Raw genomic sequence first — 15,947 nt, 5'->3', positions numbered from 1 at the left:
TGTGACACAAAGAGAGAGAGAGGGAGTTTGAGCAGACACATGTGGGCTGAAGGCGGTGGATTTCCTCCCCTCACGTGTCGCTCCCGGCCAAGACCAGGAAGCCTGCTGAGGAATTCCCTGCAAATGAACCATGGCCTTCATGCTCCAACTGCAAAACTGCCTAAGGGACTGAGAAGTCGTCAGGAATGCTTACATTCCCTCTAAACAATGAATCCGAATCAGTCTTTCATCTCCTCATGAGGCACGGCGCACCCAGCCTACTTGACCTCAGCCTGACACAGCCTCTTCCCAGGCTCCTGATTTCACTGTTCCTCCAAACTTACACAGGATCATTCTCCAAAGACTACAAGAACTATTACTCGGAAACACCTTACACCATCAACAACATACCTAAGAAAAATTGGGAACAGTCAGCTGACAAAACATTAAAAACTGCACTTAAATTTACCCCATATGCAAAATACCAGAACTCTAACCACTGATATACAGAAATCGAAGGTGGAGGAATATTTTTCACAACCTTATAAATATTAAAATCCCTTAAGATTTCATATTTGCGTGAGCATAAGACCATAGGATACGCTACTGCCAGTAGCATTCTGACTGAGTAGCACTAATACGTGAACAGGAAATGAATCAATACGTTTTGCTGAATTATGGGGAGAAAAATCACACGAGGACATGCCACACAAACACCACTCCATGCTGAAACAATTAGGAACCTTTGACAGTTGGGAGTAAATTACACCAATACGTCTTCTTGAAAAATTTGGTGAGCAGCACTGACAACTGCCATGGGAGTTTGGACATTAAAAGGCAGGTCTCTTGAATCACTAGGTTCCCATCTGTCAAAACAAAGGAGGTTGGGAAGAAATACCTGCACGACTGCACACATGCAATAAAATTTTATTCACATGGTTTATGGTGAGCTGGACGTTGGCGAAAGCATCTTTTAGAGTCTAAAAGACCACTGAATGAACTGCAGGGACAGGCACTTTGTAGTGGAAAAAGATCTAAGAATAAAAATGTAAAACTCAAAAGCACTACAAACAAAATAAATATAGAATATTAATGCACAATACAATTTCAAACACACCAAACACTACATCATCACTGAATCACATCAACACTAATCACCCAAAATATTTGGGGTTGGTAAGTATTTATTACAAAAATGTTTTTATATATATATATATTAATGTTTTAACTCTCACTTGATAAACTGAATGCATCCATGCTAAATAAAAGTATTAATTACATAAAATATGATCTTGCTGACACTGAACCTTTGAATGGAATGAATCAGGTGAATAAAGGCAGTCATTAGTTCATTTCTAAATGAATCAAATGAATCAGTGTTTTGGATGATTCAGTTGAATTAATGATTCAATGATACTTTCTGTCTGAATGAGTGAATCTCTACCACTAATGCAGACTGACAGTCTGTCTGGAACAAACACAGACAAGTGGAGTAATACAAACGGTGGGACACTATCAGCCGATCAGAACTTAGAATATAAGTAAATTAGTGGACCTTCTAAAAGATAATATGTTCTTCTGTGGTAATATTACTGGTAGTACATATGTGAGAGCTAGCTAACCATGACTTATTGTGTCATGGTCCAAATACCCTTGCTGTGATGACGAAGCATCTACTAACACTTTCAGCATTCATCACGTGTTCAGACTGCACCAGATTCAGTGCAACTCTACTATAACTCTTACTATGTTCACAGCTCCTTTGAGGTTTCACCTTTCACTGACCTGATCATCCAAATACAGTTGAACTGTGTGCCTCCTTGGCGTGAATAACAGGACTCGCAGATTTTTTGTGAACTCAAGCTTAAGAGAGCATACCAGAAAGAAAGAGTACAAAGACAAACGTGAACATATCCAAAAGCAATCAAGATATTTGTGTTGAGCGGAGAGACTCTAGGGTCTCTGTTATTTTGAGCCAAGATGACAACTTACATTTGAAGAGGTCTCATTTTGTTCAGAGTGCATGGTAAATAAAGACGGCCTCAGTAGGTGTTGACACATGCACTAACATTTTGAAAAGACCAAGGAAACTTTGATTGTTTTCAAGTCTCTGTTGGTCAACAATTTTGGTTTGGGGTTTTGGCTAAGGATAGCAGCTAGTGACTCATGTACTGCAATGCTGCCTTTGTAGACTGTTGGCAGTTGCCATAGGATACATCTCAATTTGCTGCCACATTTCGAATGAGGATTCTAATGAAAGGACTTCAACAAGTGATAAGTGACTGGATACACAATAATAAAGCTGAAATATGAGACACTGCTTTAGGCTTCATATCAAACTAACAAGCGTTTTTTGACTTCAGCCTGGTGCTGTTTGAGTTGGCAAAAAATAGACTTACCCTTCATAACAGGATAAGCTTAGCATGACTCAAGAGGTATTTCAGCATGTGATAAATGATTCAGAGTAAAGATGATGCATGGACAGAGTTTATAGAGTGTTCATGAATCAATGCATTAGCCAGTTAAGTTTATTAGCCCTCTGCTTGGAAAAAAAATAGATGCCATTTTCAATTCAATAACACATAAAAAATGCTAGACCATTTAGCACTTTAAAAACAGGAGACTATTTTTTAAAACAGCATCTCCAACAATTGAGCATGGTGCTAGCAAAGCCAAGATCGTGGGTTCAATTCCCTGGGAATGCAAAACCCATTTTTGTAAAATAAAATGTAGGATACATCTCAATTTGCTGCCACATTTCGAATGAGGATTCTAATGAAAGGACTTCAACAAGTGATAAGTGACTGGATACACAATAATAAAGCTGAAATATGAGACACTGCTTTAGGCTTCATATCAAACTAACAAGCGTTTTTTGACTTCAGCCTGGTGCTGTTTGAGTTGGCAAAAATAGACTTACCCTTCATAACAGGATAAGCTTAGCATGACTCAAGAGGTATTTCAGCATGTGATAAATGATTCAGAGTAAAGATGATGCATGGACAGAGTTTATAGAGTGTTCATGAATCAATGCATTAGCCAGTTAAGTTTATTAGCCCTCTGCTTGGAAAAAAAATAGATGCCATTTTCAATTCAATAACACATAAAAAATGCTAGACCATTTAGCACTTTAAAAACAGGAGACTATTTTTTAAAACAGCATCTCCAACAATTGAGCATGGTGCTAGCAAAGTCAAGATCGTGGGTTCAATTCCCTGGGAATGCAAAACCCATTTTTGTAAAATAAAATAAAGCTGAAATAGAATAAGTATAAATATTAGATGAAAGACTTCTAAATTATAAATGTTGGTTTTGCAGCTGAAATAAGTGTAAGCTGAAGTACTAAAATTAGTAACTGGACATGAAAAAAAAAAACTAAAGCTGAACTAAAACTTTAACTGAAATAAAAATAAATGAATCCTAAATAGTAATATAAAAAAACACAAAAGATAATAGCACACAACAAAATTATTAAAAATATAACAAAAATTTTAATGAAAACGGAAAGTATAAAAAAAGCTAATAAAAATACAAATTCTAAAAGTATGTAAATAATACTGAAATAACACTAGCACTGGTCAAATGTATACAGAATCTTCCACTTGAATGCAAAGTAAGTATAACTTTGGATAGAAGCGTGTGCCAAGTTCATAAAGGTAAATGTCTGAACATTTAAAACCAAACAATTCTGTTCAGACCTGCATAAGAAAGCATGGCATGAGCCATCCGGAGTCAGTTGGATGTTCCATTCCATTCAGTGATTCTGACATTTAAATAAAAAGACTAAATTTAGAAATTTAGTCCTTCAATTAGTTTATAAACAAATATATATATATATATATATATATAATATATATATATATTGTATAGATACTATTTATTTTGACAAATGCACCTCTTGAACTTTGATATAAAGGTCTCATATCTCTGGGATTGCTGTTGTGACTATGACTGGGAAGTGAATATGTGGATGTGAGGTAATCCAAGAACCTGCTTCCTGCTGGACCAGGATAAGCGGCAGCTGGGTCCGTGTGATAGAGGCCGGAGACCTGGCCCGCTCTCTACCTTCAGGAAACAATGGGGGAACAAGGAACTACCAAACAATTATTCTACCAATGCTGTTAGTCTCATTAAGGAGTCCGTAAGCACCAAAACACCCAGAAGTCCTAACTGTTTTAATCAGCAGAAGACAAGAAAAACAGACCCCGGGGTCAGGATCACAATCACACTGGGATTTTTCATCTACGCAATGACCGGCAACATAATTGACTCACAAGGGTATATCTTCCGCAGAAACTATGTTAGCTTGACCAAGTACCAAACCACAAGATGTTTTTGGCCTTTGCTACAATATTAGCAAAATTACGATACTGTTAGTCATCGACTTGGAGGTGTCTACCAATGTCTAGCCAATCTTGTCCGCTCTAACACTTACGTAAGCACCCACCAAATTAGATTATTTAAAGGGATAGTTAGTTCACCCAAAAATTCTGTCATCATTTACTTTTGTGAAACAGAAAAGAAAAAAAATCTATTGGGTCCAGTATTGTTTTGGACCCCACTGACCGTCACTGAATTGGCAAAAACTGCTAAAAACCTTAAAATGTCTTAGAACAACATGAAAAATACTTTCATATTTCATAAACAGGACTAAAGTTTACAGTGCTTTTTAGTTTCGAAAAACATTTCCACTATTTATGGTCATAAACGAAGAGTGTATTGGCTAAACAACACAATTATTCTAAACTCACCATGTTGCATAAATATATTTCACAAGTCATCACTGTACTTGCTCAATGCTCTAAACGTTCAAACTGCTCACCACTCCTACATGCATTTCTTAAAGGGGTCATCGGATGCCCATTTGATATAACTGATATGATTCTTTAGGGTCTTAATGAAAAGTCTATAACATACTTTGGTTAAAATTTCTCAATGGTAGTGTAAAAAACATTTTTTACCCTGTCAAAATGAGCTCTGTTTTTAGCAAGCAATTCTAGTCCATCTTGCTTTAAATGCTAATGAGGTCTGCTTACACCGCCCCTCTCTTCTGTGGGTGACGAGCAGTACGGTTTACTTTAGCCGCGAAACTTGCTAACTAGCACATATTAGGAAAGGCGATTTGCAAAGATACATAAAAAACCTTATACTCACTTCTTGTGTAGATGAAGCTTGATCACGAATGATTCGTGCAAACATAGACGCATTTAGGCAGATCGGGGATCGCCACATTCCCTTCAAATCGAAAGTAATGTTAATCCTCTGCGTCTTCAGCGGCTCAGATGTCGGGAGAAAATGACGACTGCTATGTTCATTATTACATCCAACAACAAAACACCTCAATTGCTTAATCGGAGATGTTCTTGTTTTCCCCTGCACTGGAATCGACACACTGATGACAGCTCACTCAGGGTGGGTCTAAGGTAAGATGGCCTTGTCAATCAACTATCGTGGGAGGGGCCTGTGCAGAACTACATCATTCTGACATGAATCTCAGAACGGCCTGATTTGAGAAAGGGGATTTTAAAATGGGGATTAAAAAAAAAAACACTGGGTGGATTTTTATCATTATAACACATTTATGTTCAAACAACAACAAAAGTGAATTTTGCATCCGATGACCCCTTTAACAGCCCCACAGGCTAAATTGGAAAGTTTGTTGTGGTTTCTTATGGGGAACCCTGCTCTTGGAGTCACGTGGTGTGGAGCGGTTCCCGTAGTGACCCCCTCCTTTACTGCAGGGTCTACTGCTTTGGCTTGGGTCGAGCTGGATCACTCTTCCTGGCAGAGCTCAAGCCACAGGCTTGCGTTGGCAGTGGCCAAGTCAGTGTGCTTTATTGCAGTGAGGCCCCTCAAAGCTTACGGCTGGTGAAGGCCAGGAGCCAGGCTCGCAGCCAGCTTTTGTAAGAGTTTCCATGAGTAAAAGGGTTTGTTACCCCTCCTCAAGAAGCAAAGGAAAACAACAGAAGGAACGTATCAGAGGAAACAGTGGGCAGTAAATGAAGACTGAAGGATTGGTTAAGCGGTTGGTTGTGAAGTTTGAAAGTACCTTCATCACACCCGACAGCTTATTCAAGTATATAATAAGAAGTAAGAACATCTTCAATGATAATAAGACAGCTAAAGCAACAGAAAACCTCAATACTAGATAGACCGACAGCTGTGCATGATGGACGACGGTTTTGTGCCTGTAGAAAAGTGCCTCTGTTTCAAATCAAATTAATGAGAGTGGTCGACAAGCTCAGCGAATGCCACACCTGACAGAGTCCATTACAGCTACAATCTAGAAGAAATGCAACCCGAACGTATAATGACACGGGTAGCCGTGTTAGCGCTTGGTAAAATGTGTTATATTTTGCCAGGGGAGAAATGACAGGTAATAATTTTAAAAAGCAAACCCATAAAAAATCCCGCTCTCACTCCATGCATAACTACTTGTCCATGTTTCCGCTTAGTTTGAGTGGTATGGACTATATTTCAACCGCTCAAACGAATGAAGACCTAAGCCTCTTCTGGAACTTAAGGAAACCACTATGGCATCTGTAATCCGCTATCCGACATCTTCTTTAAACTCCAAGAAGAGAACTTAGATCACTAGCAGAATGATTCAAGACAATTTCTCTCACTAAATTAGGGCTGAAGGAAGGAAGATACTCAAAGGTTTAAGAAATGCTGATGGCCCATCATATGTTCAATAGTGTTGAAAAGCGTCCAGATTATTTGTATATCCCCATGATACAAACTTAATGGCATTGCTGGAAAGAGACCTCCTGTTGGGCTTGAAGCACCATGTGATGTTTTAGCAGATCTTTTCATTACCAATAATGTTTGGGCCTCTGCGAATACACTAGAGAGCCATTAGTCTCAGTGTCAGTACACCCACAAACCAGAAAATGACGACTGCTATGTTCATTATTACATCCAACAACAAAACACCTCAATTGCTTAATCGGAGATGTTCTTGTTTTCCCCTGCACTGGAATCGACACACTGATGACAGCTCACTCAGGGTGGGTCTAAGGTAAGATGGCCTTGTCAATCAACTATCGTGGGAGGGGCCTGTGCAGAACTACATCATTCTGACATGAATCTCAGAACGGCCTGATTTGAGAAAGGGGATTTTAAAATGGGGATTAAAAAAAAAAACACTGGGTGGATTTTTATCATTATAACACATTTATGTTCAAACAACAACAAAAGTGAATTTTGCATCCGATGACCCCTTTAACAGCCCCACAGGCTAAATTGGAAAGTTTGTTGTGGTTTCTTATGGGGAACCCTGCTCTTGGAGTCACGTGGTGTGGAGCGGTTCCCGTAGTGACCCCCTCCTTTACTGCAGGGTCTACTGCTTTGGCTTGGGTCGAGCTGGATCACTCTTCCTGGCAGAGCTCAAGCCACAGGCTTGCGTTGGCAGTGGCCAAGTCAGTGTGCTTTATTGCAGTGAGGCCCCTCAAAGCTTACGGCTGGTGAAGGCCAGGAGCCAGGCTCGCAGCCAGCTTTTGTAAGAGTTTCCATGAGTAAAAGGGTTTGTTACCCCTCCTCAAGAAGCAAAGGAAAACAACAGAAGGAACGTATCAGAGGAAACAGTGGGCAGTAAATGAAGACTGAAGGATTGGTTAAGCGGTTGGTTGTGAAGTTTGAAAGTACCTTCATCACACCTGACAGCTTATTCAAGTATATAATAAGAAGTAAGAACATCTTCAATGATAATAAGACAGCTAAAGCAACAGAAAACCTCAATACTAGATAGACCGACAGCTGTGCATGATGGACGACGGTTTTGTGCCTGTAGAAAAGTGCCTCTGTTTCAAATAAAATTAATGAGAGTGGTCGACAAGCTCAGCGAATGCCACACCTGACAGAGTCCATTACAGCTACAATCTAGAAGAAATGCAACCCGAACGTATAATGACACGGGTAGCCGTGTTAGCGCTTGGTAAAATGTGTTATATTTTGCCAGGGGAGAAATGACAGGTAATAATTTTAAAAAGCAAACCCATAAAAAATCCCGCTCTCACTCCATGCATAACTACTTGTCCATGTTTCCGCTTAGTTTGAGTGGTATGGACTATATTTCAACCGCTCAAACGAATGAAGACCTAAGCCTCTTCTGGAACTTAAGGAAACCACTATGGCATCTGTAATCCGCTATCCGACATCTTCTTTAAACTCCAAGAAGAGAACTTAGATCACTAGCAGAATGATTCAAGACAATTTCTCTCACTAAATTAGGGCTGAAGGAAGGAAGATACTCAAAGGTTTAAGAAATGCTGATGGCCCATCATATGTTCAATAGTGTTGAAAAGCGTCCAGATTATTTGTATATCCCCATGATACAAACTTAATGGCATTGCTGGAAAGAGACCTCCTGTTGGGCTTGAAGCACCATGTGATGTTTTAGCAGATCTTTTCATTACCAATAATGTTTGGGCCTCTGCGAATACACTAGAGAGCCATTAGTCTCAGTGTCAGTACACCCACAAACCAGCCAGAGACCGCCTGATGCATATTACAGGCAAAACTGGACAATACTTTCTCAGTTTGGCAAGTTCTAATCTGACTGGCTGACATTACACAATGTCCCAGAGTCAGGGCACGCATGGTTTTTAATCAGTAGGCCTGGGGTAAAAAAGTTGTGTTTACAAGGATAAAATATTCACTGGATTTGCCTAAGTTTGCCAGGTTAAACGAGTATGCAAATGGTGCTCGTTGGAGACTGGGGGCCTAGGTTCGATCCTGCTGATATACACTTAGTGGAGAGGTGAGGTGGGGAAAGATCCTGTAGTTTGGGGCTGGTGCTGGGGGAGGAAGAGCAGGACAGGGAGGTGGGCTTTGCCACCAGTCTCTGAGGGCTCGATGTGAATGAGCCCATGACACAAGGCCTTAGTTCTGAGGGCATCATGGGGGTCATTGCCGGGGGGCTGTAGTAGGGCTTCGGATGAAGCACCAACCCGGCGGAATGGAGCGGCGCACAAACCTGGGGGAGGTCGTAGTCATCGTGCGGCTCTGTTTTTATGGTTGGAACTGGGAAGGCGAAGGGGAAAAGAGAGCAAAGAGAAAGATCAGATGAAGAAAACGGGGGAAAGGAGAAAAACGAATAAACACACGTTCTGGGTTCATGTGACTTTATGCGAGCTAGCATGAGTGAGTGGGTTTGTGGCTAGGATACCCACAGCGAAACAAACATTCTCATCAATGAGACTATGTGTCTGAGGCTACGCGCTCCCGCCCAATTGAAAATATTTAAAGAAAGAGGGAAAAAAGGGATGAATCATCACCACAAGAGCCTTCCAGCTGCTTTCGAAAATAAAAGGCCTATTTTTTTTGGCTCTGCCCCCAGTGCTAATACCATATAAGCGTGCATTATGAAATATTTTACTGCTACTGCTTCACATCCATAGCTCAACCAAAAAAAAAAATCTAAATTTTTCTCTCAGTAGAAGATTCAGGTTGTCATTTTAAGATGGGATCTCTGGTTTAAAGGAGCCAAATTGCAACTGGGCTAAGAATTGGACTGAGACTGGATTAAAAACAGATAAAAAGATATTCAGTGTATTGAGTTCAAACTAGCAGTAAGGCTGCCCATTATTGACACACAGTAGCAAAAGAGACTTTGTGACTTAAACAACATAGTGACATAAATATAAGCCTATTGGCCTAAAAAAAAAAAATATATATATATAAAGCCTATATAACCTAAATATATATATTTATATAGGTTATATATATATATATATCCTATATATATATCCTATAAGATTACGCGGGCAACATGCCTCCACAGAAGTCCTAAAGTTTTATTTTGCATTCTGTCAACAATACAGAGAAAAACGGGAACTCTCTTTGCCACCCAGACTGACCACAAGTTTAAAATAGAGCCTAGACACCTATTTTAAGCCCAGAAAGGGGAAATGAGGCTTCTAGCACATGACTATAGAGACAGGCAGATATCTGTCACTACGCCTCATGTTTAACCTCAAAAGCCAGATTATTCAGATTTTTAACACTTTTCTTCCAGGCGCATTTAAATAACAATAATAATAATAATAATTATTATTATTATTATTAATATTATTTATATTTTATTATTAATTTAAATTAATAATTCAATTATTACTTAATTATTCAATAATTAATTATTAAAAATAATAATAACACTAATTATTTTAGGGGTCCTTGGCCACAACCTGAAGACTGCCCTAAAAAGATAATGTTTAGCTAAATGTTTCATTGTTCCACCCACATTATAATAAAATATGCTGGACATATACACTGCATCATCTTTATAGTGTCCAGTCTAAAAAAAGACAGTACTGCAGTGTGAGTGGGACGGCCTGTAGTTGCAGTGCCCACACTTCAGGAGACAGGGCTGGGACAAGCTGGGTCTGACTCAAGCCTTTGAACCACCCACTGGTTACGCACACTGGGCCTGAGGGAATTTGCAGTGGTTAGGACTTTTCAGATGTCAAGTCTTTTTTTTTTTTTTTTTTCACCTGGCAACCAGTCTGGATTTGAATAATTGCATTCACATACTGAACCCCACCCTGTCACTGCCCTTCCACTGCTCCCGCAGCAGGTATGGAAAAGAACACATTTTATGGAAATGATTTTAACAAAGAAAAACTAACAACAATTCCATCCACTAAAAAGGCTTCAGAATTTCTTCAGTCACAGATTGGAAATAAAGGAGTGTGTTAGAATTAAAGTAGAAGGAGGTGATATTTTACCGTTTGTGGGCAGGTATGTGAAACGCTGGTACTGGCTTCTCTTCCGTTTGCCATTGCACACATAGAAATTCACTTGAACTGGACTGGATATTCTTTGATTCCGGTACGGTGGGACGTCCACAAGCAAAGCCACCTGAAATGCAAAATATGAACTGAAATAGAATCGGTTGAGCCAGTGTCAAGTCAAGTCACCTTTATTTATACAGCTTTAACAAAATGATAGTGTCATTATTTAGCACTAGTCAGTTCAGTGTTTAATCAGTTCTGTTGAATAACTGTGTAAAGTTAATCAATTATGAACAAGTTCGATTCAGCGATAAGCAGCTCAACCAAAGTAGCTCTACCGAAGACAATAGTGTCATTTTCAGTTCAGTGTTGATTCAGTTCAGTTCAATAACTGTGAAAAGTTCATCAGTTATGAAACAAGTTCAATTCAGCGATAAGCAGCTCAACCGAAGACAGTAGTGTCGTTATTCAGCTCAAGTGAGTTCAATGTTGATTCAATTAATTTTAATAACAGTGTCGATGTTGTGAAATTTGTCAATTATGCACAAATTCGATTCCGCTAACAAGCACCTAAACAATATAGTGACATTATTCCGCTTAATTCAAATCAAGTTATCATCAAGTAGCGTCACTGCTGTCAAACTGATAAAATGACAGAATATTAAGTGTCTTTCGAACCTCAACTAAGTAAGTCAGTGGTAAGGAACCCAAACTCCATCAGGTGACAGAAATGGGGGGGGGGACCTTCATTGGGGTACCAGCGTTCCTCTGTCCAAATAAATGTTGATGTGCTGGGCTGGTCAGGATGCTCAAACAAACAGAACAATGTTTTTATAACACCACAGAGCCACTGGGTGAGTTACTTCTAGTAGTCCTGAATAATAAGCGTAGAAAATAGAAGGTATTTTAACACAATCAGTTGGAATGGTTTCATCAGGCATTTGAATGAATAAAGAGTTTCAAGATAACAAAAGCCTTAACAACACTGCCTCCATTATTCAATCTCACACCATGTGCTCCATCCAACAGCCGCACAAGCATCCAGCGATTGTGGCTTTGTGAGCTCAGGGCAGATGAGGTTCAGACAAACCAAACTGCATGCAGCAGACGGTGTTATTTTTGCGCTTCTCACCCTGAATGAGAGTGTGTCCGGGGACTCCGTCCAGACAGTTTATTTCCCCCGCGCTTCTCCCCTCTCTGTCTCCAGACACCACTGAACTTTTGACCGCTGAGCCGTCTGCGATTATAACTACAGTATGAGAAAGGTGCTGCTAGTGTCAAACTGTCTATCTCCCTCAACCTCTTTTCCTCCACCCTGAGATGAACCCTGTGTGGCTGAGAGGAGATTGATGGAGGTGCTGTCCAGTAGCCAGAGAGGAAGTCATCAGTCTTCTTGCAGGTTTTAGAACCATGTGCAGGTGAGCTCCCCGACTATTTATATTAGCACATCGTCTTAGCCGCAGAGCAATGCCAGACCAAGCACAATGTGTTAGAGAGAATTTCATCCATTAGTCTGATCTGCAGCTGTGCTTAGGACCCTTGGCCCACAGCAAACTCCAACAAAATTCTGATTTACCCAAGTAAAAAATACTTAAATGTGTTAAAATAGCAACAACACACCCATGTACCTATAAATCCAACATGAACTGTCTTTCACAACTCATTTTCCTTTTGTAATGTGACGCATTTCTGAGTGAAACAGCATATTCACTGTACAAAATTAAGGTGACTTAGGTAATTTGGCAGCCTCAACTTGGTTACGCACAAAAGAAGCTATTTTGGTTATACGCCTGCAGTTCTTATCTACTTCAATTGAGAAAGACTGAAATCTCCAAAACTGCGACAAACATGACATTTCATGCTACAAAATAGTAATAAAATCTCAAAATCATGTTTTATCTTTGTGTTAAATCTTTTAAGTTTTTATCTTTTGTCTTTATCTTAAATCATGCTGAAAACTATTTTTTAGGCTGGTTCAGTTAATGCACATGTATTCTACTATTTAAAAGTTTGGGGTCAGTAGGACTATGTATTGTTTATTCAGCAAGGATGCATTAAATTGATCAAAAGTGACAGTAAAGACTTTTACACTGTTAATGACAATACATACTGTTCTTTTGAACTTTCTATTCATTAAAGAATCCTGAAAAAAATATATAACTCTTTCCACAAAACTATTGAGCAGCACAACCGTTTTAAACATTGGTAATGATAAGAAATATTTCTTGAGCAACAAATCAGCATATTAGAATGATTTCTGAAGGATCATGTGACACTGAAGACTGGAGTAATGATGCTGAAAATTCAGTTTTGCCAACACAGGATTAAATGACATTTTAAAATATAATAAAACAGAAAACAGTTATTAAATTGTAATAATTCTATTTCACAATATTACCATTTTACTGTATGTTTGACCACACTGAATACACAGTGCTATTTAGGAGATCAGAAGCAAATGAAAAAACATTTAAAAAAATGATTAAAGAGGTCATATGATGTGATTTAAATTTTTCCTTTCTCTTTGGAGTGTTAGATAAAGAAGATCTGTAAAGTTGCAAAGACTAAAGTCTCAATTCCAAAGAGACATTCTTTATAAAAGTTAAGAGTCAACCACGCTTACCTAAAACGGCTCATTCTAACACGCCCCTACGTGTCTACGTCACGATGTGGGAAGATTTGCATAACGCCGCCCAAATGTGTAGAGTAGCGCTTGTTGTTTGTCATTTCTCCGATCACAAATGCAGACATGGTTTTATGTAATTATGTCCCCACTGGATGCAACAAATGTCTAGTTTATAATGGGTTTTAATGTTTTTGTCTCATCACTCCGGCTGGGACAAGGCATCACAGTATGGTAAGGGGCGTAACATTTCCATCACATGCTTGAGGTATTCGGCCAATCACAACGCACTGGATAGCTGGCCAATCAGAGCACACCTCGCTTTTCAGACCGATGAGCTTTGTAAAAATTGACACGTTTCAGAAAGGCGGGGCATAGAGGAGAAACAATAATGTACAGTATGTGGAAAATAATGTGTTTTTTTAACCTTAAACTGCATAAACACATTTCATTACACCAAATAATGTTCTTTTTAGCAACATCATATGACCCCTTTAAGGCCATTTTCTTTATGAATTTTCTGGAGCCACCAACTGAATAGTATTCCTCTGATTTACACACACCACATTCTAGCAACAAATTTCAAATGTTGGTGTTTATATGAAAAAGTATTGTGACTTTAAAGAAGATCATGCTTAATCTTCTGTTTTTTTTTGTTTCATTTTTAGATGAATGTGCCGATTGTGAAAAGACAAACAAATCCCTCCAAAACTTAAAAAAAGGGCCGCTGACACAAGCCAGCTTACCAAACTAAAAGAGCCATGTGGTTTAGACTGTGTGAGAAAATGGTTCACATTAAATAAATATACATATACACACACAGCAGGGCAGGGAGGGGTAGAAATCAAAGGCGTCCTTGTAAAAAATTGTCTAACACATTAATGCTCCATTCAAACAGATGGTCCCCATTCACTCGCTGAGCATTGAAACCAGGCGTGGAGGCTCTCATAAAGTTATGAACCAAGAGACACCAGACAAAGGCTAGCTTTCAGGGAGCTTTTGGCTCAAGCAGGGAAAAAACAAACATGAATTCATCCTAAAAAAATATGACAGCCATAGAGCTCTCTTCATTTTATAATGAACACATGTGCTCAGACAGAAGCTAATAAAATGTTGCCATAAATTTGAAGGAATTTTAGCTAGCTCATTTTCTGATAGTGGGACCCAAACTTGCATTTGAAAGTTCTGCCGAGAAGCAATTAAAGAGTCACTACGCAAATAAAATGCTAAATAGCTGGTGCTTTTGCCTTTGAATAAAATATTCGATCACATTCCGGAACTTTATTTGAACTAAGTCTATGTTTCTTAGCTGGACACTGATGGTTAAGACCTTTAGAATGGGTCTCTTCCAACAGTCTGAGCTCTACAGACAGACATGTGCTACCTAACAAGTGTGTGTGGTGTGGGGAGCAGGTGCAGTGATTCACACACAAACACTGTCTAATCCCAGAGTCTAAACTGTGGTCCCTGAGCTCTCACAGAAAGAATCTTCCATGGAGAAAACAAGGAGAAGGTTTGCATGTGCGAGTGTTGTGCGTGTTTGTGTGTGTGTGTGTGTGTGTGTGTGTGTTTCCTCCCGAGAGCAGCGAGTAGGGCTCAACTCATACATTATATCTGCTTTAGACACACAAAAAACAACCTGTTTGCCTCAAACACAACAATACAACAAAAAATTTATTTAATTAAGATATTTGTCAGGATTTCATCTTGCTTCCTTTTTTGGTGTAAAACTAAATGGTGAAAAATGGGAGACTTACAGATTTGGATGATTCTCTGTTGACTTTGGCCTCCATTTCCCATATGTGATGGCCATCTGCAAATAATAAATAAAAAAAAGAGCACAAATTTATAGCATATTATTAACATTCACCTCGCATATGCAAAGGAATACACCATAGAACTTCAATTCTGAATTGAAGATGTACAGTGGTGTGAAAAAGTGTTGGCCCCCTTCCTGATTTCTTATTTTTTTTGCATGTTTGTCACACTTTAATGTTTCAGATCATCAAACTAATTTAAATATTAGTCAAAGATAACACAAGTAAACACAACATGCAGTTTTTAAATGATTATTATTACGGGAAAACAAAATCCAAAACTACATGGCCCTGTGTGAAGAAGTGTTTGCCCCCCTGTTAAAACTGTGGTTTATCACACCTGAGTAAAATTTCTCTAGCCACACCCAGGCCTGATTACTGCCACACCTGTTCGCAATCAAGAAATCTCTTAAATAGGACCTGCCTGACAAAGTAGACCAAAAGATCCTCAAAAGCTAGACATCATGCAGAAATTTAGTATGAATAATAATAACTTTAAATGAAAAAATCAATAATAATCATCATCATATTTTATTTACATGAAAATTAAACATACAACTATGCATAGTTAATATAGATAAATAGATGTATCAAGTTTTAAAGGGATGAAAACAAAAGATAAATGTAGGAGAAATATGTATTTTGTTGCTTTTATGAATTTTTGGTGCAAATTAGTGTCACTTAATATGCCATTATGTAACATGGCTAATACTAAAATAATATTTCCCCATGGTTTTCCTATTTAGCCTGTCATGATGTTTTATATATATATATATATATATATTTTTTTTTTTT

At 38.7% G+C, this 15,947-nt stretch overlaps 1 protein-coding gene across 1 annotated transcript in view; it reads right to left on the bottom strand.

Moving 5' to 3' along the window:
• Nucleotides 1-8,662: 8,662 nt before the first annotated feature.
• Nucleotides 8,663-15,947, bottom strand: part of LOC107563708 (nuclear factor of activated T-cells, cytoplasmic 1-like) — a 32,843-nt gene continuing 25,558 nt past the window's right edge. The window contains exons 7-9 of the mRNA XM_016248655.1: nucleotides 15,093-15,148; nucleotides 10,707-10,839; nucleotides 8,663-9,003 (exon numbers count right to left, since the gene is read on the bottom strand). Coding sequence (XP_016104141.1) covers nucleotides 8,663-9,003; nucleotides 10,707-10,839; nucleotides 15,093-15,148 — 530 coding nt within the window. The remainder of the gene's footprint in view (nucleotides 9,004-10,706; nucleotides 10,840-15,092; nucleotides 15,149-15,947) is intronic.

The sequence above is a fragment of the Sinocyclocheilus grahami genome, unplaced genomic scaffold (genome assembly GCF_001515645.1).
Source record: "Sinocyclocheilus grahami isolate Dianchi unplaced genomic scaffold, SAMN03320097.WGS_v1.1 scaffold887.1, whole genome shotgun sequence".
Lineage (NCBI taxonomy): Eukaryota > Metazoa > Chordata > Actinopteri > Cypriniformes > Cyprinidae > Sinocyclocheilus > Sinocyclocheilus grahami.
Note: the sequence above shows the minus strand (reverse complement) of the source record. Positions and strands in the feature narration are given on the sequence as shown.